Source organism: Bombus pascuorum, chromosome 5, assembly GCF_905332965.1.
Source record: "Bombus pascuorum chromosome 5, iyBomPasc1.1, whole genome shotgun sequence".
Classification (NCBI taxonomy): domain Eukaryota; kingdom Metazoa; phylum Arthropoda; class Insecta; order Hymenoptera; family Apidae; genus Bombus; species Bombus pascuorum.
Genome location: NC_083492.1, coordinates 11,812,746 through 11,838,535, shown reverse-complemented (window position 1 = coordinate 11,838,535; position 25,790 = coordinate 11,812,746). Strand labels below are relative to the sequence as shown.

Below are 25,790 nucleotides of genomic sequence, written 5' to 3'. Positions count from 1 at the left end.
CGAAACCCATACCGAAGCCTAGGCAAAATCATCCGAAAATTGAATCGTGACTAGTTGTGAAAAATAAATATGGAGGACAAGAAGGTTCTCATTCTGCGCCTGCATGACATGCCATGAATGACTCAAATAGAGACAGAGATACTCTATTTATCTCTGTCTGTCTCGCAAGAATGCGAATTTTGTCGTCTTCCATGTTGTTTCTTTACAACTAGTCATAATTCAATTTTCGGTATGTTTTCCCTAACGACTGTCGAGATCTGAAATATCTTCATATGATCGTGGCCGAAATTTGTTTATATGATCTTATATGATCATGAGCTTTAGTCTATGAGTGTCGAGAGGTCGAGATCTTTTTACAGATATGATCGTGTCCTGTATATCACTAGATTCTGATATCATCGATGATTTTATATATACATGTTTTTATATTAATATTGCCTGGGAAAGAAGGTAGTCATATACATTAAATAATTTTCTAAATGTTTCCTAATGTAATAGCATTTCCTCGATAAATTTTTTAATTGGCAGAAAATAGACTAAATGTGGAAAATGATAGATTTCTTCGTAACCAACTAAAATGTGATAAGGAACTTCTTAGAAAGTACTTTAGATGGCAGAATTTGTGCTTTCATTGAAATGACGTTTCTGCGGACACGTTGTCACACGAATCTCCACACAGTCCGCTTATGCGCATGCGTTCCAGAACACTAAGGAGATTTTCGATTCGCGCGGAAGTAGTGTGATGATTATTTTGGAGAAAATTGAAGAGATCTGAGTATAAAGTGGTATAAAATAATGTCAGGAAAATCGAAAGCATTTACCAAAGAAGAAGAGCTTCTTCTTCAAGATTTCTCGCGAAATGTGTCAACAAAATCTTCAGCGTTATTTTACGGCAATGCTTTTATCGTTTCGGCTATCCCCATCTGTGAGTATATATTCACAAACTGTTTAGAAATATGATTTATACCGCTACTTTGTTGATACTTATAAATTGTATGATAAATTTTAGTATATGTTTGTATTATGGTTTTGTAAGGAAGTAAGTAATTGCATGGAAACTATAGCGTTTTTGAAGATAACCTCTACCTTTTTGTTACAGGGCTTTTTTGGAGAATTCACTTGATTGACATCTACGCTAATTTAATTTCCTTCGTTTTAGTAACATTAGCGAGCACGTATGCTCTTGCTCTCGCGTATAAAAATACAAAATTCGTGTTAAAGCATAAGGTATATATAGAATGACAACAGAATGTTTTATTAGCACAATGTTATGGGATTTACCGGAAAAGACTTTATCTTTTTTAATAGATTGCAATAAAAAGGGAAGATGCAGTGACAAAGGAAATGAGCAGAAAGTTATCAGAAGACAAGAAAATGAGCAAGAAGGAAAAGGATGAAAGGTAAAAAGATTATTATTTGCAGATTATTAAGTACAAAGTATATTAAACATATATATAAAACTGAAATACATGTAAAATAATCAAATTTTCAGGATTTTGTGGAAAAAAAATGAAGTAGCTGATTATGAAGCAACAACATTCTCAATTTTCTACAATAATGCTTTATTCTTAGCTCTTGTAATTGTATCTTCTTTCTACATTCTGAAGACATTCACACCAGCTGTAAATTATATATTTTCCGTCGGTGTAACGAGCGCATTGTTAGCGCTATTGTCGACTGGATCTCAATAAAATGTATGCTGGGTAGAATGCATGATAATAATCATTTAATTTACCAAGATATCTGTGTGAAGCTCTGCAATTACTTTCATGAGTGAATGGATACATGTAATAAAAATGTTTTTATTTATGATAATTTCATTAATCTGCCATACCAAATTCATCTTTAAAACGAAATTGTTATTAAAAAATATTTTCATGTCTTCGTAACTTAGATTGCAATTTTAATTGTGTTGTAATAACATCAGAATTATGTGTACTTTATATTTAATTACATAAAAAATAATTGATCATGTCCGTTCCACATCATTTGTCCGATTACGTTTGTTAAGCTGCTTAGAAAACAGGGCTGAGGAAATCAATAGACCTTATGTTTATCTTTCAGAGAATTTCATAATCCTTCTTTTCAGCATTGTTAATAATATTTGTGGTACAATAGTAGTTCGAATTATAGTTTACCGACATTTGCAAGAGACTAAATATTTTCATATGAATTAAACCGGTTCTATTGCAGTTGACGAATTATAACGGATCGCAGATTGTAATCCATTATACACAGTCCAACATTGGCCATTCTAATGCTTTATTTGCTTGTTTAACTTGGACTTGTGCCAGCGTATAACCCATCGAAAGAAAATCTCTCGCCAAATTGTATATTCTATTCCTGTGCAGAAGTGAAAATGTAAACATTCACTTATACTATACCGTGTTATTATCACTTGCATTTTGTTGCATAAGAGTCGCTGCACTTCGATATACACATACACATATGTAATTGGTAATTTAAATTAATCGTTTGCAATGAGAAATTGTACGATGATGTACAGTTTGTAGCTCATTGTCAGGGATAAAAGATTTATTGATTTATGTTTATTAGGACTTTTACTACGTCTTTAAATGCTTGCATATTGTGGAATAAACTTATGCGTTTCGAAGGTTTTTATAACGTGAGAAACGCATATTGGCACAATCGAGATTGTGCATTTGGCAAAGACATATCAGTTTCCTTGTTTGATTTATGCCACCGCGTGATATTCACGTAATTTAAGCAATTTTCTTCGGATAAATTGAGATTCGATTATTACGTAGGAAATATCAAAAATTGTAGCCTACCAAAAGCAACCAGACTAAATATTCGATGGTTGCATGGATGGTGGCGATCGCTGATGATTAGTAATTTACAGCTTTTACTATGCAACGTGTTACTTAGCTGTGTGCATTTTGGATCTTCACCAAATGTTGAACCACGTTTTCCAGACAACCCGCCGATTCTTGCGAATGATTCGGGTTACCTAACTCATCTTATTATCCGGCAATTTTCCATCAATATCTATCTCGTTACGTGTTTTACTATCGTTGTTTTGTAGTTGACAAAATCTCGAAGAAATGAACAGTTTCTGATTTCTGTGTACAATGAAATTTTTGTTGTTCGTTCGATCTCAGGTTCACGCTGCATTTCAACGTCAAACAGTCGAGTCAGGTAATGTTACACAATTTATGAGTTGTTAGAACTCCCCTTGTCATCAAAACAATTACATCATGCACCAAGAAAGCGGACCGTTTTATTTGAAAACGTACGATCGAAATTTGAAACTTATGCAATGAATAGAGAAATTCAGTAGTTCACTAATTGTATATGAGATTGATTTGAGCATAGAAAGCTCATAAGCATTCTGAGCAATAGGAAATTTGGGCAATTCTTCTAATTAATTTAAGTCTTGTAAACATATCGCGGATAACATCATACTTTAGACTTTGAACAATGATATTTCTCTTGTTTTCTCGTCGCAGAGTCAAGGTCTTGTCTTAATTCCAAACTATAAGTTTCACATCGATTTCACCACTGTATGCCTTTGTCGTTTTACTGTCGTTTACGCTGACCGCAGAATTTTCATTCTCTATTTTCGTACTGGTACAGCAATATCATTTTCCTCTTCTCAAAAAGACGTACACGCGACACATAGTCGTTTCAATGAACAAGAATCAAGTGAATACGTTATTCCAGCGCGCGTCTAAAATTAAAAAGGAATTCATTCCGTCACAATTTCTTCGCTACAACCTCCTCTGCTACATAATTTCAATCCTGAATTATTTATGATGTTGCATGATACTTTCCTCGTAAAAAAAATTCCTGCTCACCTTTATAATCCGTTTAAAATGATTATATCTATGATTATCTCTAGATTATATCAATATAAATCACTTACAATGAGATTTGTATTCTGCTTTCCTTTAAAATAGTTTATATAATATTGAAAAGTAAAGAATTCGAGTATTTTAACAGTCCGTTAATTTAATGAATACTACAAATTTCAAAATAATGGAGCTTTAAAGCTTTATATAGTTATAGAAGTTTACCTAAACATAAATCAAACTTAAATCAAACTTAAAATTAAAAAGAAATGTGTGTGTGTGTGTGTGTGTGTGTATTCATGTAATTGTGTACGTGTACAAATAATTTATATGATGAAGTCCAGAATATAGATACAACTAATAAGAATCCATGTGATTTTAGAGATACCGCGGGAGGAAAGAATAAACGAAGGGGGTCAGAGTCTGGAGTATCGAGGAACGTAAAGACGGCCCTGATTTCGAGCCTCGCGGCATCATCTGCGTCTGCATCCCAGAAATAGCGCAAGCGCCTTTCCAAAAGCTTTAAGGCCCGTGAAGAAGCGGATAGAAGAAGCTGACGATTGGCTGGAGGTTGCGGGGTGCGGTCCGGCATCGCTACGCAACCGCTATATCCTCCTTTTCGAATATTACCGCGACGATGGTCGTTCCTCGTGACAGTGTTCGACAGACAGCAACCATACCACTACGTTCTAACGACGTAGAGAACGTAGAGAATCGCCACGATTTTCTATTTTTCTCGTCGCGAATAATCAATTTATCATTCGCATTCTTCACGACGGTTTTTTTCGTCGTGTTCGATTGTCGTAGCCGCAGTGTTTCTTAAGTTCTTTCTTTATGAGTAAATTCGTTTGTTAATTTCTACAAGAAAAAAGAAAGTAAAACGCTCAAAGTAAAAAATAAAAAGTAAAAAAAAGTAAAAAGAGAATCGCGCCACCATGGTATGTTCTATTGATGATATCGTAAGTCGTCGCCCTGGTAAACATACACGTTTTCCTATTCTATATTCTCTCTATTTATTTATTGTATTTTTTTCTCTTTTTCTGGTCTAATTCATCACTGTGCCTCGCCTTATCTCTATGATTTCTCTTCACTCTTCATTCTTCACTTTTCGCTCTTGTCTCGTGTTCGTCGGACGAATTGGAATTTCGAATATTTTATCAAATTGGAAGATATACTGCTCGGAGTAATTCAAGAATCAATTCGAACAGCAAGTTTCTCTTTTCAACTTATTTGCCATGGAATCTGTAAAGGCGAATGTTCTAATTATTTCGAGTAGTGTATTCAACACATTTGAATGTGTTCGCTTCAATTACACGTGTTAAATGTATCAGACACGATGCAACAGGTGTAAATTGATAAGAACGACTACTTCGAAACATTGATTCCTCCGCTTCTGCCGCGGTGTGCTTGCAATCTGCATCCACTGTTCTCTCTGTTCTCTTTATTTCTCTTTTTTTCATTGTAATATCTCTTCTGGCCTGTTCTGACATTTGTTTTAGAACTTTTTAATTTTTACTTGTCTAAACAATAACAGTGGTTATGACCTAACGGCGACCGAAATCGGAAATTATCGGTCCAGAGATGCGAGGTTTTGGAAACGTGATTGTTTCTTACATGGCGAATTTCCTCGGGCCTTCCCTCCTCATGTTGATTTATTAATTAATTTATAATCAAAATAAATAATCATTTGTTAATTAAATTAGAATTGAATTAAATAATAATGTGCGTCTTAATATTTATCGTAATGTTCAAAAAGAATGTATTACGAATGTAAGAAAAATTGTTGAGTGAAATGTGAAATCGACAAGAAGAAGGAATATAGCCCGATGTCTGACTATTCACGATCGTTTCTACTTTGTTCAGTTCCAAGCGTCGCAAAACTCGGGACAACTTTTTCAACTTGAACTCTATTGCAACCATTGGTATTAATTGAGTAACAATGGATAATAATAGTACAAAAGAAGTAATATACAATTACATTAAGAAAAGACAGAAATAATGCACGAACTTTCTAAAAGAAAAGAATCGCTAAGTTAACCATGCACGTCCACTTGGAAATCTCTTCGAATTAATTCTAATAGAGTAAAGGAACGATGTTTAAACTGATCAAGATCGATTTACGATTGATTGAAACTTTCCTTTTTCCGCTCGATCTGTGATATCGATGTCAAATTTCATTTTTCTCTGTTTGCAGGCCGACGAACTTCCCCCTGAACAAATTGCGGGTAGGTACATCAACCAGTTATTAGATATTAATATCCTAACGTTCAACATTCTATAATCACGTATTAACAGCAAATAAAGTCTTTAATCCACGAGATCAATGACAATTCAATCTTAAATTATAAAAATGAATTCGTGAACTAAAGAACGCTTCACAACACCGATACTCTAGTCTAGGTTTTTCAAATCGAATAAGGAGTAAAAAGCATATCTGTATGTTTGTTTCTAAATTTAACTTTATGTGTAACTTACTATGAAGTAAAAACTTTTGTGTTATTTTTCTTAAATAAAAACAAATCTTTTATTTATCTAAGGAAGACTTCTGCTATTAAATCAACACAAAAATTCGTTGAAAATTCAAAAATAAAAATCCGAAAACAGAGTTTTTGACAAGTGTCACGATACAACTCGGCGCACCATTCTTGGCTTTCCGGTATTTCGCGTCGAAATCGTATCATGTTTACTGAACACCGTGTGCTAAATTTAGCAAAGGTTTACTGTTTCTTCTTTATGTTTCCCTTTCGTCTGCTTAATCCTTCACGTCAACGAGAAGGGAGCTTGTTTAACCTATCCAGGTTATTTCTATCCATTTCACCGTGTAACTCTTAAGGGGTTAATCATTCCGGAGAATACCGTCGCTATATGGGTAACCCAAGATGTATCTGTAGGTACAGCCTGTTGATAGTTTTATATCGGAAACTACGTTTCGAACAAGAAAAGAATGATCTCTGTTCGAATGCCAATCTGAGAACAAAGAAACTGTGTTCGGGAACCGTATGATTTCGACATACGTCAAGGCGACGTGGTAAAAATGAGGGAAAATATAGCACTTGTGTACAAGAGGGGAACTTCCCAAAGATTTGGAACACTTCCATGGATCCAATTTTCATTGTAGTTTTCTGTTATATATAGATTCAATATAATCTGATTAGAGAATTTGTTTAAAATTTTTAAGAGGAAAGATAAAAACGAAGCGACGAATAAACGGCTCAGATAAGTTATTTGGACGGCACGTTCCTAGAGTTTATTTGCGCTTCAATTCAATCGGGGGCAGCCGGTATAGGCTGCCTATGTATAGCTGCAGAACCGCCTTACTCGCCTTAGTGTGATGAGGAGGTATCGTGTGACGATTCGATCGGAGAGAATCGGTTCGGTAAAAATAGAGGAAAGATTCTCCAATGGAATCGAAAAATAGAAACTCGTACGTTTCGCTGTCTCTAAAAAACGAAACATCCGGGCTATAATTGCTAGACGAAGAAATCTGTCTTCTATTAAATATGTATGGCATTCGTCAGATTCTTCAGGCTAATATCGAACGGAAAACTATTATATTATTAATCTATAATGAAACCATTCAAAGCAATTCTTTAGTTAGTTTTTATTTCATTATTATCCATGCAAACGTATATTTTATATAATTTAGAAGAAAAGCTCATAGAAAAAAAGATGAATACTTTTGGCTGCTTCAAAAAATTGCTTTTCTTTTACATAAGAATATTGAATGAAATGAATATTTTTTAAAAGGAGAGATTATTAGAAGATCAGTAAAAAATAAACAATTACATAAATTAGTTCAAAATTTTTTCACACTGTCAGTCAACAACGATAAATAAACGTTTTAACCAGCGTGAACGATGATGCATCAAGCTAAATAAGCTTTGAGCCAGAAACGTGAGCGAAAGGGCATTAACATCGGTTTCTAAATTCGTAACCGTACCATAGATAAATTTTAACGCGGTGAAACACCACTTACGAGTAATCAGATTTTTCCCCTAAAACATACATACTATCTTCAACCTGATGTTTCACGTTCCACCATGAAAATATTTAATCGTAATTTTTTCAGTTCTTCGCAAAGCGTTCGACAGCTTCGATAGGGAGAAGAGTGGTAGCATTCCTACCGATATGGTGGCCGATATCCTCAGATTGATGGGTCAACCCTTTAACAAAAAGATTTTGGACGAACTAATCGAAGAAGTTGATGCAGACAGTACGTAGTATAAATCCAATGTTTATCTTTGTCAGATACTCGTGTGATATTCGCAGTTTGTCCTATTTTATTGACTATAGGAGCTTATTTAAAATTTTGTCATTTTACAATATGTATTAATTTAATTTAACAATAGGTTAAACTAACGCAGATTTCTGAATGGAATCTTGTTTTTAATTGATAGAATCCGGTCGTCTGGAGTTTGAAGAATTTGTCACGTTAGCCGCAAAATTCATTGTTGAAGAGGATGCGGAAGCCCTAGAAAAAGAACTTCGAGAGGCTTTCAGGCTCTACGACAAAGAAGGTAATTAAATATATGTTTTACCCAGTAACACTATTCTATGGCGTCTTCCTTTTCATTATCTCCTATTTTATTGGATAGGTAACATAGATATAAGCAATTTGTTTTCCTCTTGTAAGAATGAAAGGGACGCAAAGAGAAGTCCGAAAACATGTTTCTCTTACGAGTGTTTTCGTATTTTGAAAGATGTTTGTCTGACTGAGCCAAGGAAGATTCCATTGAAAACACACAATTTCACTGTTGTTGACAATTGTAGTATCTACTTTTTACTATATATAATCTACCGATACTCTTGCATCTCAGTTTCTTCATCCTCACCAATTTTTTATACATATTTTTCCTGTGTCTTAAATTAAAACATTAACACTAAACAACAAATGCCGCAAATCCATTACTATAATCATTCGGGATCCCAGATAAATTAGATATTGAAATGAATGGAAGCGGTAGAGGAAAAATGGAAGAAGAAAGAAAGATATATTGACCGACCGAGAATAACCGATTCTGCGAAACCTGCACTGCGTAAAAACACTGCCGTTCTCCGTTTCGTATCAGGGAAATGAAAGCCGACCGAATTTGAAAAGGCTTATGCCTGTGGGAACACGGCCAAGAATTGAGCTCGTTTCGTCACCCAAGTCTCCATGAATTATGATCCAAAGCCAAAGACTTTCAGATGTGTATTAATGTGACTACTTCGTTCACCGTTTCCTCCCCTCCACTAATGTACGACGATGAATTACATTTTTCAATCTATCCGTTGAAAAGCAATGGTCGATGTTCAAGGAAACTACTCGCCTAGAACTTTTAAATTAAAAGATTTCTTTTGTTATAGGAAATGGTTACATACCCACTACCTGCTTGCGTGAGATCCTCAGGGAACTGGATGACCAATTGACGGATGAAGAACTAGATATCATGATCGAGGAGATCGATTCTGATGGATCTGGCACCGTTGACTTTGATGGTAAGGAAAAATAGAACAACTGAAGATTTAAGTGTGGATTGTTTTCTTGACAATTGAACTTATTTTATTTTATAGGTTGTGTAGTTATTATTTTGAAAGTATTCTTAAATTCATATTAATCGTATCCAACATTTTGATAAATGTTTTCAAAGTATAATTAGTAACAGAATAAATAGTATGTGATATCATTTGTTATCACGCTGGGGAGCCCGCACGTGCTGTCTGCTGAGTACATTGGGGTTTATTTATACATGATCGGCGAATCAGAACCATCGACCTCTCTTATTTCACTATTTATTTTATTACTTACTTACTAATTCAAGAGATTAGCGTAATCTTTTATAGCTCTAAATCTTCAAATCTGTTAGAATCTTTTCCGCCACAATAATCCATTTCTTCTTACAATGAATTTCTTTTACTTTTCGTCTACTCCAAAGATTTACTATGAAGATGTACAGAATATTTAATATTTAGAATATCCGTGTTTACAAAATAGTGGCATATTCCAAGCTTTTACACAAAATCTTTCAACTTTCTAACGATTGCGTATTACACAAACTATACGCACTAACCCAATTCCAACATTGATACAGAAATTTTGGCATCTCTCTCCATTTCCTAGAATGACGAACATACTTCATCGTTTATCAACAATAATTTATTTCAATGTAACATTGCCAATAGTCACAAAATATACAAATCAATAAATAAGTCTCAAATGTGTTTACAAATTCGAGGAAAAATGTAACTGCTTCCTTTGTTTGCTTGGATAGATTGAAAACTTGCTAATTCTTAATATTTCTCTGACATGTCATATTTCACATGTTACTACATATATATACATATTCTCTAAGTTTATAAAGTGATTTAGATGGCGCATATATACATATACTAAGTTTCTTCATCATACGTATCGATAACATTAGATAGAATATTTTTAATTTTTTAAGTATATTAAATATATTTTTAAGTATACAAAATAAAGAAATATTTGTTTAATTAAAATATTTAAAAATATGTAAATAAAATATTTTGTTTCAGAGTTCATGGAAATGATGACTGGAGAATAAATATTCTGGCATGTCAATGTTTCGACTCAAAGACAATACAAGTGCGGCAGTCGCGATCAACTCTCAAACTAATTATCTGCGTGTCTTCTAAAACCCAAAAAAGTTATAATGCAAACGAGAACGGTGCCTAAAAGCGTGCAATGGTTATGTCTCCTAACGTTACGACGCGTGTTCTTCTATCATAGCTCTTCGGATCTCGGAACGTTTTGAAATGTCTTCAGTGTCACGAAAATGGCCTCGTTTGTAGATTTCTCTTCTATTTTAACGAGTGCCGCAATACGGGTCCCAATACATTTGCATCGCGCCTACTAAGTTTTTCATCGACAGTATTTATTTGTTGTTAATAAAACTCTATTGAAAAGATATTAAAATTTATTTTTCTTAATGAAAGATGTTCGAACAATAATTTAGTTACAAATCTACAAATTGCATAATATTGTTCAGGAGGAAAAACGAAACCAAATCATTAATCGCCTAGACTTTTTATTTCTTTAACATTTGATTCATAATCACAATAATTTGAGATTTCTTCGTAATTGACATCTTAATAGTCATAACTTTAATAAACATAACGCAGTATAATACTTTTAAAAAAATAGAGTAGCTAACAATAGACTAGAAAGTTCGATAACTATAAATAGTGGCACTAATAAACTATGAAATTTTATTCCGACCAACTTGTTCTAGAAATCCTATGGTCGTAATTGTGAGTCTCAAAACACTCTCTCTCTCCCTCTCTCTCTCTTGCTAAACAAATTTATAAACTTGTTAATGCGTGTTGACGAGAGAGGATCAAACATAACTGAAGAAATAATGCATGACTTAGAATATTACTTGCACAGACGCGGACTAGACAATTTACAGAGATAATAGAGTATAACTGGTTCGATTAGGATTAAAATCCTTTATTCGAGCGTTGAAGCATTTTCGCAGAGAACTTTTATAGATGTTCCCACTATGCAATCAAACTTTTATTTAATATTATATCAGAGCAATAATTCAGATACTTTTTTAATTCGATATTTTATTCGTGCAGTCAGACTACTTTCATGTACACTAATTTATTTGCTACTATCACGGTACTTGGAATGATTCTACATGCTATTTCCAATGGTCCTCATGCTTAGAACGAGAAAAAGTTTCTTTCTCAGATATACATATCCATATATGTATGTATATACAATATATAATAATTTCTAAATGCTGATTTATGTGTCTTTTTTATCTTTTTTGTATCCTTTTTTAACTAGAATAAATAGTATTGTTTACTAGAAAGATTAAAACGAGAAAAAATATAATCTGATGCGCTTAAGATTCTGCGAATCGTGTGTGCGTTTTTGATATAGTAGCTGAGCAAAATATTTGCAAAATAGAAATATTAGAAAAATAAAGAAGTTTTTTGATCGGTAACTTGATTTTCTTCGTCGCTCCTCCTCATTGTACGTACCGGAATCTTCTTATACGAGAGTTTGCAAATCGTCATCCTCCAAGCTTTTATTACTGGGAGGTGACAACAAATGTCACATTTTAAACAAATGGGGAAATTCATTGCTAATTTCGCGTACTGATTGTTGATCTTCCTGACTTTCTCCAGTCTCCTCACAAAATATTCTATAACATATGTTTTTGCATTATGACAATGATAACAGTTATGTTATGATTACGATTATGATATAATAGTACTATGACAAATACAGACCTTGTAAAGCATTTTAATAGGTCTTCTGAACGATACTTATGCTCATTATAACTAGAAGTACGAAGTACTCTTCGACATAATTCCAAGTATTGTCTGCGCTGAAATGTCAATAATTATGTCACATCTTTTATTTTTGTAAGAGGGGTAAAAGCATGTACATATATTTCTAAGTACCTTATCACCAGGAAACATATCATATAATTGGCGCAATATAATATCAATTAGAACTTTAACGTCATTTGTATAGAATAGACCTGCCGTGACATCATTATTGAATAGATCGATAAATAATTTTAGCACAGAATGCGGCGGCGGTGGTTCATGATCGAATATTCGCACAGGATCCTCTGTAACAGATCACAGGTTTGCTGGAATTTCAGTTTATTTCATAACATCTCGTTTTATCTCACCTTCCCTATTGAATAATAGTAAAATCTTCTCAGTAAAGTTCTTTGCTACTGATCTTTCTTTCAACGCATTTAGAACTATATTTTCCGAATTTGTGAATTGTAAATTGTACGATAGTATTAAATTTACAAACAAATCCGGAATTTGATCTTCCAAATCCATATCAGGTGGATTCTCTATTAAGTCCAAAATAAATGCTATAAAATCCGAACCTAATTGCTCTGTAATAAAACTCAGATTTAAACGTTGTAACATATAGAAAAAAAGTTAGGGGAAAATGTAATAGACATAACACACTACCTACTTTACTCACCCAAATGTGTAACTGGCATGGGTTCACCCATTGAAAAAATCATAGTAAGTAATAATGAAGAATAATTTAATTTTGTTACATTTCTAGGATTGCTCCTCATATCTCTATATTCAAAGATATATCAAGTCATTATTAGAGTGTTATATAAAATAATACAGCTTACCAAATATTACCTTGCTAACTCCATAGGCAATATACTATTTAACATTATAGTCAGGATCACAGAATCTAGACTACACATTACTCCAAATGATTGCAAGAGCAATTGCCTAATAGTCCATCTTGTTTCCATTTGATAATATTGTATCAATATATTAACTCCATTATATTGATTCTGTTGTAAAACATATCTAGATACATTTGCATCTGCGTTAGTCTGTGAAATTAACAAATTATTAATTAATAGAAACGGAATAATTAATCTTTTTAATGCAATAAATATATGATATACCAATATAGATGTGAGTTCTTTTATATAATCAACAATAATAGATTCATCTTCATAAAGCATCCAATTTCTCTGCTGAGAATCTTCCTTACAAGAAGTAAGCTCTGTAAAGATTACTTTCAATCTATTAGCGTCATATGTTTCTTCTATACTCATTTGCGATACCGTGAATGGTGTTTCTAACTGATGTAATAAGGCATCAAAATAATAGCTCACATTTTGGGGCAACAGTTGTTGCAATCCAGAAACAACTACCGTCACTGCTACCTTCGACATTTCGTAGCTTAATTGAGTATTTCTACGTACTTGGTCAAGTAACTGATAAGCAGTATGAGAGTTAATATCACATAATGAACCTTTTTTCTTTATAGGCGAATTAGTAGGAGTCTGTCTGATATTGCTCTGAGAGGGACTCTTACGAACTTCTGCCTGAATTTTCTGTGACTCAGAGGAAGACTGATGTGGGAGGGATTGCATCCTTTGATCGTTTGTAGGTGTGCGTTGGCATTGTGGGATAACTGGTGCTTCCTTCTGTTCTATATTACTGTGCACAGTTGTCTGTGCTGTCATGTATGAAGTGTTACTCTGAACAGTATTAATATCTCCCTCTTGAGTATTACAAACAAGTGATGAACGTATTTCTTTATTAGGTGTTGTATTTCCGAAGTCTGGAGGCATCGGAGCTTGCTTCTTAGGTTTTTTATTAGATTCTGCTTGTTTCTTTTTCTCTATTAGTCTTAGAAGAAGATCCTGCTTGTCTAAGTGTAGTCCACTCTGTTTCTTAGTTTCAGCCTTCACACTTCCTATGCAGTCTTCCAGAAATTCGATTAATATTTGAGATGATACCTGGAATGTATTTCGTTCTTAAAAATCTTCATATACTTATTACTACAATCTGATCCATACCTTTACAGTGGTGACGTAATTCGAGGGAATATATCCAATCTGGCCGTCTCTGTTAACGACCTGCCACCAATTTCTTTGTTTAGTATTGGTCTGATATAAAATAAAATAATCGCCCTCTTGAAAGCTGAGGGTTTTCGCGAACGTAGCCTTGAAATCGTAGAGAGCTTTAAGCACTTCATAGTTCTCTAATGTGCGTAAAACAATGACAAAAAGGATTAGGTACTTAAGAAATAGCATGAAAATTAGCAGCCTCAGAGAAATCGATTAACTAACTCACCTAACCTCATAGAATTATCACCCATGATCGTGTATCGAAATGGAAAGTAATATTTGTTCTCCAGGAGACAACGCCCAGGTGAGAAGTAAACGGGCGGAGAACTGCCTACCACCGTTCACTAATTTCACTTTCATTCGTGCTCGACATATTATTTTTCTACGGTCTCTCTTTTTGTTGGCTAACTACATATATAGAAGAATTCGACAGGGCCCTCTATATCAAAGTTCAAAAGATAGGACATAGCACAAGCCACTGATACATAACACGTGTTATATATATGTATGCATTAATATGTATATCAGTGACATAGACTTATACCACGATCGTATGCTCAGGTCTGACAAAGTCCCGTGGTAAGGGTAGACTCTTAATAATGTCATAAGGTGTGTCCACGGTCGTATATACAGGTCTGGAAACTTCCGTGGTGAGTGATAGGCTTTTAGTGACCAGATGATGTTGATCAGTTTGTTCGCAGTAAGGCACTTTAATCGAAATTTTAGGATTCGTTATGTAATACTATCGTGTAAAAATACACCAGACCTGATTAAAGGGAGAACCTACACCACTATAATAATAATAAAGACCAACTTCTGTCTGTTAATACATAATTACACAATTATTTAATGAATTAAGAAATACTAAAAACAAACTATCCAACATACGCACTAAATATAAAAGTATTATATATAATGATTATAATGATTTATAATTATAAGTTATAATTTTATTAAACTTTTTTATTGGAAATAATAATACATATTTAATAATTTAAATATTTTTCTATACTGAATGAAATATTGCATATGTACTTAGTTTAAATACATGGTGAAAAATTATGAAAAGTAGTTTATAGAGTAAGATCAGTGATTTAGTTTATATTCTTTACTTTCAATACTTTCATCGAAGGGTGGCGTTAGATATGAAATCCTAACTTATCGATTGTAGCGTTCTATAGTGGTCGATTTATAAAGTACAACTCCAGACATTAAGAGACATTACACCCTCCACTAGAGTCTCCAGGTTTGTGTGTACGACCGTGCTTACATATCACATACTTAAACAAAAGTACTTTATCACCAAAATCTATATAAAATTTAATTAAATCAATGTTGTTTTGTTGCAATATAATGTTTGTCATATTGAAAGAAAATAGGAAAATGAAATGAGAAAAATACTTAAGTAATTAATATATATATATATTAATACATATATAAAAAATGTAACTTTGAATTGGATAAAATAAAATTTAACTACATAATGTTATATATAATTAAATACATAAATATTTTATATTAATGTGAAATTAGTTTTTAGAGGTTTTTAGAATTAGATAATAAAAAGCTGAATTGAAAGCAGTTTATTATGCCACTTTCCTCCCTTCTTACAATATGTATTCATAGTACAAATCAGTGACTTTTAACATATTAATTCAGAGAAGTTTAAGAAAATTTAAAACTGTTAACTCTGAAATGCATCATTAACAGGTTCATCGTCATCTTCATCTTCTTCTCCTTCGCTTTCAAACGTGTTATCCGGAATATCATATAATCTTATCATTGGTTTATTTGGATCTTTCATAATTAGATATTTTCCATCTTTCTGTTTCATGCAAATATCAATAATACATCGTAAAATACCCCATGCATTATCCATATTAAGATTGATTTGTGTTGCAAATTCATTTGGCTTATATTGCTGTGTACCAAGAATAACATGTTTACTAGAATCTCTAACCATTGCTCTAGAGACATAACCGAATTTTAATTGGTCTGAACCTGCTAGTAATGCTTGGACAGTCCACTTAGCTAATTTGCAAGCATTGTTGCGTAATTCATTTGCTAATACTGCACCACGCTGTGTATCTAATTTTTGCCTCCATTCAACACCATTGGCTAATTTTGAGTCCCATTCATTTAGAGCCTTAATTGTTAAAAATTGAATTTCATTATTAGGACCTTGCATTACAGCATCATGTTCACATCTTGCAACAAGAACAATTCCATTATTTAAATCCCATTTTCTATACCGATATGCAACACTAGCAACGTCACCTTCTTCTTCTTCTGAAATAAATGGGTTTCCTTCTTCAAATTTAAATCTAGGTTCAGTAGATTTTAGTACTTGTTGAGAAAAATTATGATTAATAAATGTAGCTTCCAAAGCTAAATTTCTAGGGGAATTTAAAGAATTTCCATCATCCTGAGGAGGTTCCACACTAGTTTCATTTACAGTTAATAAATCAAACTCAGTATTATCTCGTTTATCAAAGAATAGTTTGTCTCCAATTTTTTCGATTACAATATCCCAAGAGTAGTTGCTACGAGTGCAGCACATTATTGTTGCTAAAATTGCGTCTGTAGCATAAACATTTCCTTCTGTTTTTGATAGCTTACGAATTATTGGATCATCAGTAGTGGTGACTGTATGAAAAATTCTATCAATTCTTTGCAGTGGCTTTTCACTTTTGACATTCACTCTGTCATAAGTTTTATCATAATATTCAAGAGAGCCGCAACATAAAATATCTTCTCCATCTTTAATACTAGGTAAAGATAGCTTTGCTAAACGTGGAAAATCCATTTCTTCAATAGTTACCCAATCAGGTCTTACAGTAACGGATGCGTCGCGAATTTTAATTGGTGGTTGATTTTTATGATTACGTAAACCTTGCTGTCTACCCCAACGTTTCGCTTGTCCTTTACGATCTCTTTCACGAAGCTTCAATTTACCAAGTTGTTGCATTTGACTCAACGAACCACGCTGGCTTCCACGGCCACGTAAGTTCCTTTGATTATGACGAAATCTGCCACCACGTTGATAAGGTGGTTTTTGTACACGGGTTGTATCAACCAAGTGGAAAGTTGTTTCATCTTCATCATGATAGTATGCATATTGGCTGCCTGAACCAAACTGTGACGTATATTTGTCTGTAAATAATGAAGATTTTCTTTGTTAAGAAATGAAAGATTGTATATAAAGTATTAATCTATTAATGGGAAACCTAAATATAAAATTATTAATTTAATTATTATTTATCCCTTTGCGGACGGGATAGTTCGAAGTCAGCTGTACCATGAGACCGAGCTGCTGTCGCGACTTCCATTCATAGCACTCCAAGATGTCAAATTCTAGACATATGTACATGCACAGATTCTCCACAGGATAAATAAAATGACAAACACATGAGTATTTTAAATATATGCATATATGAGATATAGGAGTTTCTCGATTATAGCGTCGCGTTTAAGTGAGATACATATATGAGGAGCTTTTTGTCTCTATCAGTCGTTTTCACCAAACACATATATGAGTTCCTTGGTCAAATTGATGGTTTACGCAGAGCACATATATGCCGCGGTTTTCTGCAAAGGGTTAATTTGGTGTAATGTGATCTATCTTATAATTTTCATATAAAAGGAAAAGAATTACTACCTTCTAATCTCATAATATATTTTATAATATTGAATTTAATATTTTAATTAAATAATATATAAATACAAATTAGGTTTATATGACACAGAATGATTTTAATTATATGAGAAAATTGAAAATAATAAAATGAAGCATATAAAATCATATCTGAAATTAAAAAATTGTTAGTAATATAAATTTGTGCTTTATTAAGTATTATATTGATATTTAATGAAAATAAAAGTCATATTTCAAATACTAGATGTTCCTAATTTTCTAATATTATAAAATATTTATAGTAATCTTATAAGAAAGCATTCTTTTAGAATTTAATAAACAATATTGATTTTTTAGCATTGATCAGCTAATAATAATTCAAGAAAAAAATTAAATTGAATTTATTTTGATTTAAAAATTTCTCATGTTATATATGGCTATAACTTATGGTTTATTATATTTTGTTAAAATAACAAGAGTTAGAATTGTAAAACATATTAAATTTAAGTTCCTTAACAAAATTAATGTCTACACTGTTTAATTATTAATATACTACCAATAAATATAAAGTAAAGATCTCTGCTTATTTTTTATGGTTAGATTATAATTATGACAGATTACAGTTAGATTAAACCTTAATAACAAATTAATAAATCTAGGACTTATAAATATACACTCCTAAGAAGACTAAAAATTATTGATTTTTCTTTTATATCATCTGATAGTCTTCAATGAATGTTATTCAAAAATACAAGTTAAGGTTCAGGAACCCACCAGTTTAAACGTTATACCTATGCAAGATCAAATGATTTTAGCATATTTTACATGTTACATCAATGTAATGACCAAAACCTAACCCTAATCTTAACTCTAAGCCTAACCTAAATTGGACAAATTATGGATAGATACCAATATGGCGTCAAAATGCATAATGTATAAAACAACTGGAAAATACTTTGTTGTATATACACAGAATTTTTGAATCGATAGATTCCTAGACTTAATACTTGTATTTTATGATTCTACTTATTGAACACTATAGAGAATATAAAAAAGGGTCAACAATTTTTGATCCCCCAAAGTAAATTTCAGTCGATAATAAAAATGTAATCAGCTAGATTCATAATTATTTCTAATAAATGACTTAATGTTAAATAGAAGTGTATAGGTTAAATAAATAAAATAGATAACACTTACTGGGAAACTTTTTATCTTGGAAAGCTGGTGTAGTCCAGTCAGATATCTATGTCAAAAAATAATATAAAAATGTGAAGAATCTCCATAAACAAAGGAAAAAGAAATCACATTTATAACGAACCTTGCCCAATCTGTCGCCCTTTGAGAATGGTTGATAAGGTATATCTTTAAATTGATCAGGTAACTCACAAGGACCCCATCCATCAGGATTATGTTGAATTGCAGGAGCTTGAAAGTGGGCTATCTCTTCTTCTCTGTGAACAGCATCTTCTAAAACAACCACGTCGTCCGTCATTCTGTACTTTTAGTACGAAAGACGTGAGACACGATGGCACAACCTATTTGCCGGAAGGACCGGCGACGCCATGATGCTTTTTACGATAAAGATTCATTCATACTCAAAAAGGAAACATGGTGGCGCCATGTATCGGTAAAAAGTTAACTATTTGTTAGTATTACTGATTCACCGATAGATAGCACAATCGTGTCCAAATAGTACACTATGCACCAATTGCACGCAATTAATTAACTACATACAAACTTGAAATAATATTGTGCAGGAAAGATTTAGAGTTAAAGCTTTAATGTAATTCCTAAACAGTTCAAGAATTCGACTTATAAATCAAGAAATTTCATTTTTTAATTTCGTGATAAAGAGATTAGTTATAATGTTTTATGATTTACCAATTGCATGATTTTTTAAACTTGCTTAGAACCACGGTCGATAACTACCAAAGAGACTACATGTTTAGATAAAATTAGAGAGGGAAAACTGTTTTAATTAATTCCATTCACACTTTTCCAAATATAAAGGAGTTATTTGCTCAAGTTTATTACGACGTTTATTACGATAACAAAAATTGTATAAATGTGTATTTTCAGTTTGATTCAAGGCCGGTTTTCATGTGGTTTTTACTATAGTACTAAATACAACACTAAATACATAGAAATACTTACTTAGGTCTATAGTTTTTACGAAGGCTTTTGCCTAATATATATTTATATTTTGTGGAATAGTGCACGTGTTTACGACATTGTGTGTTACCGATTAACGCAATTTAAAGACAAGATATGTAGATAAAATTTAGTACATATTTGAAAAACATAATTAAATATTCGTAGTAATTTATAAAAAATGAGCAACGTTATTCTAAAAGAAGCGTGAGTAATTCCTAATAATTTCTTAAAATAACGTTATTAAATTTATTTTATGAATAATAAGACATTAAGAAAATATTTTTAAATATAAATTTAGTAAATTTGTATGCTTTTAAATAAGAAGGTTTTCATATGTTATTGATATGATATGCTATATTTATTTATTTCCTATGAAATATTTTAATAAACATTTAGTTATTCATTATATTAAATTATATTCGATATAATTAACATATATTATTAGCATCATTTCAGATCACAGATACTATGTATTTATGCATTAAAGAACCTCGTTTGGAAAAAATTTCTGATATGAAAATATGATTTGTGTACATGTATTTAGCTAATTATATTCAATTTCAGGTTCGAAGTTGAATCCAAACATGGTGCATTTTATACAGGAGGAAATGTTCAAGTATGTTGACTGAAAAATACATATTATTTATTTCTCTTTATTTTATCATTTAATTGTCACTTTGCATTATAGTGGAGTACAAATGGGGAGTATATGTTCTGTCAAAAATATGGTACTGTTTCTATATTATCAGTAAAGAGTGGTACAGTAATATCTTATTTGGGAGAAAACTATAGCAATGAAGAGGAAGATACAATCAACACATTTATTGCAAGTAATAATGACTTAGACATCATCACACATCACAAAAGTGGTCTTTTTAAATTATGGAACTGGAAAGGTACATAACATTGTATAATATATAAATATATAACATTACTTAATTTTATTATGAATAATTAAATACAATAATATGCATACTATTATTATAGATAATAAATTAATTAAACTATGGAAATCTATTCATAAGGGTCCTGTAGTTCGTATTGCTCATTTTATTGAAAGAAATTTGATGGCTTCTGGAGGTAGTGATGGTACGGTTAGATTATGGAATTTACAACATCATACTTGTACTCATAATCTAAAAGGAGTTCAGGGAGTAATAAGGTACTCATTTTAAACAAAATATTATAATATATAATTTTCATATTATTTATAAAAATTTTAGACATATTTCATAATAAAATATGAAATCATATATTTGAATGAGAAATGTGACTATGTAAACATTTTCTAAAAATTGCATTTATTTAAATGATATATTAAAAATTTATAATTTTTATTATCTTTTGTTTTTTAATAAAGTGTGTATAGTTTTCAATAATTTTATAAATGTTACAAATTTTGAATTATTATAAACATTATTTTACATATGGAACAGAATCACTGAATACATACTGCCGCAAAACATGCTATAATTCTTTTAATTCATATAAATTTTGCAATACTCTGTAATATATTTCAAAAATTGAAAATCAGATGTAAAATTTTAAATTAACAAATTGTATGGAAATTGGTTTTTATGATCACTCATTTCTTTTGCTATCTATTTTCAATTACATCATTTTAAGATATATAATGTACAGTATATGAATTTTTATAAAATTTGTGAAATGTAATATAATTTTAGTATTTTAGTTTTTCATCCAAATGTTGAAAAAGAGCTTATCTTTGCTGCTGGTGATGATATCAAAATCCATGGATGGAATATTAAAACTGGTAAAGAAGAAATTATACTTTCTGGACATTTCAGTAAAGTTACTTCTTTATCTTTTCTCAAGGACGAGAATTATTTAGTTAGGTAATATATTGAAACTACATTTCTTATCCTGTATATTACTAAATATAAAATTTGTGATATGTATAATACACATTGGTTTTATGTAGTTCAGGAAGAGATAGAGTACTCATTTTATGGAATCTTTCTTCTGGATCATCAATACGAGTTTTACCAGTTTATGAGGAAATAGAAGATACATTTATTATACCTGAAAATATGTTACTACCATTTTATAACAAAGATGAAAATGCTATACATGTTGCTGCTGCAGGAGAAAAAGGTGCAATCATATTTTTCAATATTTATATGGATTAAATTAATATTTGTCAATTCTTTGTCAAGAATATTTAAATCTTATTTGGCTGTTCCAAAATTTTGTTTTTTAAAAATATAATTTACGTATTTCTTAGAATAATACAAATTTATAAATAATAATTAAATATTTATTTTATAATTCAAATTCCTTTAGGAGTTGTAAAAATTTGGGAGATGAAAACTGGTAAAGAAGTATATGTGCAAAAAAATTCTATTGTATCAGCTGCGAAGGAAACAGGATCTCTATCAATTATACATTTACTTTATAATGAGAGTAGTAATAACTTTGCTGTAGTTACGGTTGATCATAATATAATTATCCATTCATTAGAAACATTTGATTGTCTGAAACAGGTAAATTCGTTCTTTAAAAATAACAATAAAATTGATATTTTATATAATAGGTTCTATAATGAATAACATTTTTATTGTTATAGTTAGTAGGTTACAGTGATGAAATTTTAGATGTTGTATATCTTGGACATAATGAGAGTCATATAGCTATTGCCACTAATAGTTGTGATATAAAACTGTACAATATTTCAACCATGAATTGTGAATTGCTATGTGGTCATACAGATATTGTGTTATCTCTTGCTACTACACTTGCTAATGCCTATTTACTTATTTCTTCAGCAAAGGTATATATTGTATACATTTCATAAATTATTAATGAATTCAAATCAATATATAGTTGCGAAAATTGCTTTAATGTAAGAAAAAATATTTATGAAATATATATGAAATTTTTAATAATGTTTCATAATTTATAGGACAATAGTGTTCGAGTATGGCTTATGGATAAACAAACAACTAAAGTATCTTGCATTGCATCTGCTACTAGACATACTGCTCCCGTTGGTTCTGTAGCAATTTCTCAAATGTCTGCAAAATTTTTTGCTTCTGTCAGTCAAGATTCATGTCTTAAATTATGGAACTTATCAAATAATATTAATTTTAAAGGTAAACAAAATGCCTTTTTATATCATAAATTATTATTTCTATCACTTAGTGTTATTTTATGTGTTCAATGATTGCAGACACATGCTCTTTAAATGTTGCTCATACAACATTGGCTCATCAAAAAGATATTAATAGCGTGAATATTTCACCAAATGATAAATTAATTGCTACTGGATCACAAGATAAAACAGCTAAGGTATAATACATAAAATTCATTATACATCAAAATATAGGATGTTTCTTTTAAATGGAAAGAGTGAAATATCTTCTGACAAAATATTTCATTTTTGTTAACAGAAGATATAATATTCGAAAATTGAACAGATATTTATATGGATATAATGTTTATTTTATATATCTTCATAGACATTTTATATATACCGTATTATTCGTTATGGTACATAATATTGCTCTATAATGTTAGTATTAAATTTTTTTTACTATTAATTACTAGTCTTCTAAATCTTATGTATATCATTAGACTTCATTTTAATATGAATGCACTACTTAAGAAACTATTTTTGTTAAAAATACATACTCTAAATGTTATAGTTATGGTCTGCAGATGATTTACAATTACTTGGTGTATTTCGTGGTCACCGTAGAGGAGTTTGGTGTGTTCGATTTTCACCTATAGATCAGGTACTTTTGACGACATCGGCAGATTCTACAATAAAACTTTGGTCGCTAACAGAACTTCAGTGTTTAAAAGTAATTATAATTATTTATTCGTTACTAATTGTTATTAAATTAATATAACTCAATTATTTTTATTAAAATATATATCTATCATTATCGTTAATTTTTTCTGTATGATAGACTCTTGAAGGCCATGAATCATCAGTATTAAAAGCAGAATTTTTATCACGAGGAATGCAAATAATTACTGCAAGTGGAGATGGTCTTTTGAAGCTTTGGAATATTAAGACATCCGAATGTACATGTACTTTAGAACAGCACGAGAGTCGCGTATGGACACTCGCAGGTGAATATTATTTTAACGTTTTTCAATCAATGTATTATATTTATTATATCATACTTTAATTGTAGTTAGTAAAAATGAGAAAACTATTATCAGTGGTGGAAGTGATTCATTGCTAGTTATTTGGAAAGATGTAACTGAAGAAAATAAAATAAAAGCTGCAATGAAATTAGAACAACTTGCATTGGAAGAACAGAAACTAGCAAATTTATTAAAAGCAAATAAATTAACATCTGCGTTAAACATAGCTTTAAAGTTAGAACGTCCTTTCCAAGTTCTCAAAATTGTAGAAAGTAAGTTTCAATTACGTATTATCAATATAAGCATGCATCATTTAATATAACTTCTTATATAATTATATACTGGATGATCCACTTAACTATAAATATCTTAAATTATACATTATATGGAAAATAGATTTGCATGATATTAAGAAAGTATTAAATAGCACACTTCTTTTTATGAACAAGAGAGTTTTAAAAAGGATCTTGAAATACTTCTTATTTCTTATTATATGCATATATTCTTATTGTCTTTAAACTTAACCATTAATAAGATATTTTACTTTTAATTAGAGAACTCAGAATAATGAAGCAATACAATCTTTAATTTTAAAAAATTGTAACTAAAGTCAAACTAAGTCTATATGCTCCTAAATATTAAAACACATAAATATACATACTCATAAAAAAGGTAGAAGTTTCAACCAAAGTTCTTTCGATAAATAAAGATCTTATGTATCCGTTCCTTTTTCTTATTTTATTTTGGAAAAGATGTTTTTCCCCACTGAGTTCTTTAATTAAAATAAACGTTGTTAAGTAGAACTGTTATTGAAATGTTTAATATTATGTAAAGTAAATTTCCAAAAAAAAAGAGTAGTTATGTCACTAACGGTTAACTCTTTCCGGTCGTAATTCCTATGGCATTGGTCTCGCCAATATTACAATGCCGGGTAATAACCGGACTTTGTCCGGCAAGAGTTAATGTTACATGTGAAGATAAAGTGATTCATTTTACATAAATTAATAATTGAACAGAAACGCGACTACTTTTTCGTTCTTCTTATGTTTTTTATTTTTCATGTATCAGCCATTTTAAAGGAAAATAATTGCCACTTTGAAGAAACAATTCGTGACTTAAAACCAATTTATAAAGAAGAGTTATTGAAATGTGCTGTTACATGGAACGTCAATAGTAAAAATTGTCAAGTTGCTCAGGTAAGTTCTCACATAATTGAATATGTTATTCCTTTAAATAAGAAATTTGATTATAATTTTATATGTTTCTATAATGTTTATGATTAATAGGTAGTCATAAACGCGTTAATGATGGAAATGGAAAATTTGGAATTCCAAACAAAATTAACTTCTACATTGGAATCTGTGATACCATATACTGAACGTCATTATATAAGAATTACAAAATTGTTACAAAATCTGCATATACTTACTTATACTCTCAATCGTATGAAACCACGTATTACGTCTATAAATATAAACTAAATGTATAACTAACAACTTGTATAAATTTAGTAAATTTCTTTTTCATAACTTTCTTTTCTATATACCACACATGTGTGTGTATGTGAACGCTTTTTGTAGCGAATGGATGTAGATGGAGAATTTTTATAGATAGCAGTATAAATCAGCATTAGTTATTTAATATGTAAACAGCACATACCAAAATATTTGTAAATTTCGAAGTTTTTTTCTATTATAACTA

The 25,790-nt window shown here is 30.9% G+C and overlaps 5 protein-coding genes across 6 annotated transcripts; 3 read left to right on the top strand and 2 right to left on the bottom strand.

The window, feature by feature from the left end:
• Positions 1 to 664: 664 nt before the first annotated feature.
• Positions 665 to 1,710, top strand: LOC132907539 (translocon-associated protein subunit gamma). The gene is made up of 4 exons (XM_060960731.1): positions 665 to 925; positions 1,100 to 1,227; positions 1,309 to 1,400; positions 1,493 to 1,710. Exons 1-4 carry the CDS (start codon positions 796 to 798, stop codon positions 1,689 to 1,691), a joined length of 549 nt encoding a protein of 182 aa, XP_060816714.1. The 5' UTR covers positions 665 to 795; the 3' UTR covers positions 1,692 to 1,710.
• A 2,690-nt stretch (positions 1,711 to 4,400) lies between these two features.
• LOC132907540 (troponin C, isoallergen Bla g 6.0301) lies at positions 4,401 to 10,731 on the top strand. Of its 2 annotated transcripts, none has more exons than XM_060960732.1 (6): positions 4,401 to 4,771; positions 6,007 to 6,037; positions 7,882 to 8,025; positions 8,210 to 8,329; positions 9,159 to 9,290; positions 10,332 to 10,731. In XM_060960732.1, the coding sequence occupies exons 1-6, from the start codon at positions 4,748 to 4,750 to the stop codon at positions 10,358 to 10,360; spliced, it is 480 nt and encodes a 159-aa protein (XP_060816715.1). In that variant the 5' UTR covers positions 4,401 to 4,747; the 3' UTR covers positions 10,361 to 10,731. The 2 variants fall into 2 exon arrangements, with proteins under 2 accessions (XP_060816715.1, XP_060816716.1); XM_060960733.1 differs by having other exon boundaries at positions 4,408 to 4,750.
• Positions 10,732 to 10,826: 95 nt separating this feature from the next.
• LOC132907524 (NCK-interacting protein with SH3 domain) lies at positions 10,827 to 14,777 on the bottom strand. The gene is made up of 9 exons (XM_060960700.1): positions 14,412 to 14,777; positions 14,135 to 14,319; positions 13,232 to 14,074; positions 12,954 to 13,156; positions 12,781 to 12,884; positions 12,470 to 12,688; positions 12,234 to 12,406; positions 12,060 to 12,157; positions 10,827 to 11,971 (listed from the first exon to the last, which is right to left on the bottom strand). Exons 1-9 carry the CDS (start codon positions 14,434 to 14,436, stop codon positions 11,881 to 11,883), a joined length of 1,941 nt encoding a protein of 646 aa, XP_060816683.1. The 5' UTR covers positions 14,437 to 14,777; the 3' UTR covers positions 10,827 to 11,880.
• Positions 14,778 to 15,753: 976 nt separating this feature from the next.
• Positions 15,754 to 19,410, bottom strand: LOC132907527 (eukaryotic translation initiation factor 3 subunit D). The gene is made up of 3 exons (XM_060960707.1): positions 19,138 to 19,410; positions 19,017 to 19,062; positions 15,754 to 17,338 (listed from the first exon to the last, which is right to left on the bottom strand). Exons 1-3 carry the CDS (start codon positions 19,309 to 19,311, stop codon positions 15,870 to 15,872), a joined length of 1,689 nt encoding a protein of 562 aa, XP_060816690.1. The 5' UTR covers positions 19,312 to 19,410; the 3' UTR covers positions 15,754 to 15,869.
• Positions 19,411 to 20,014: 604 nt separating this feature from the next.
• On the top strand, positions 20,015 to 25,587 carry LOC132907407 (transducin beta-like protein 3). Its single transcript, XM_060960485.1, has 15 exons — positions 20,015 to 20,177; positions 20,538 to 20,589; positions 20,662 to 20,869; positions 20,961 to 21,135; positions 21,659 to 21,829; positions 21,916 to 22,088; positions 22,278 to 22,477; positions 22,561 to 22,764; positions 22,897 to 23,086; positions 23,164 to 23,282; positions 23,639 to 23,797; positions 23,906 to 24,071; positions 24,137 to 24,361; positions 25,158 to 25,285; positions 25,376 to 25,587. Exons 1-15 carry the CDS (start codon positions 20,152 to 20,154, stop codon positions 25,568 to 25,570), a joined length of 2,391 nt encoding a protein of 796 aa, XP_060816468.1. The 5' UTR covers positions 20,015 to 20,151; the 3' UTR covers positions 25,571 to 25,587.
• The last annotated feature ends 203 nt before the right edge of the window (positions 25,588 to 25,790 follow it).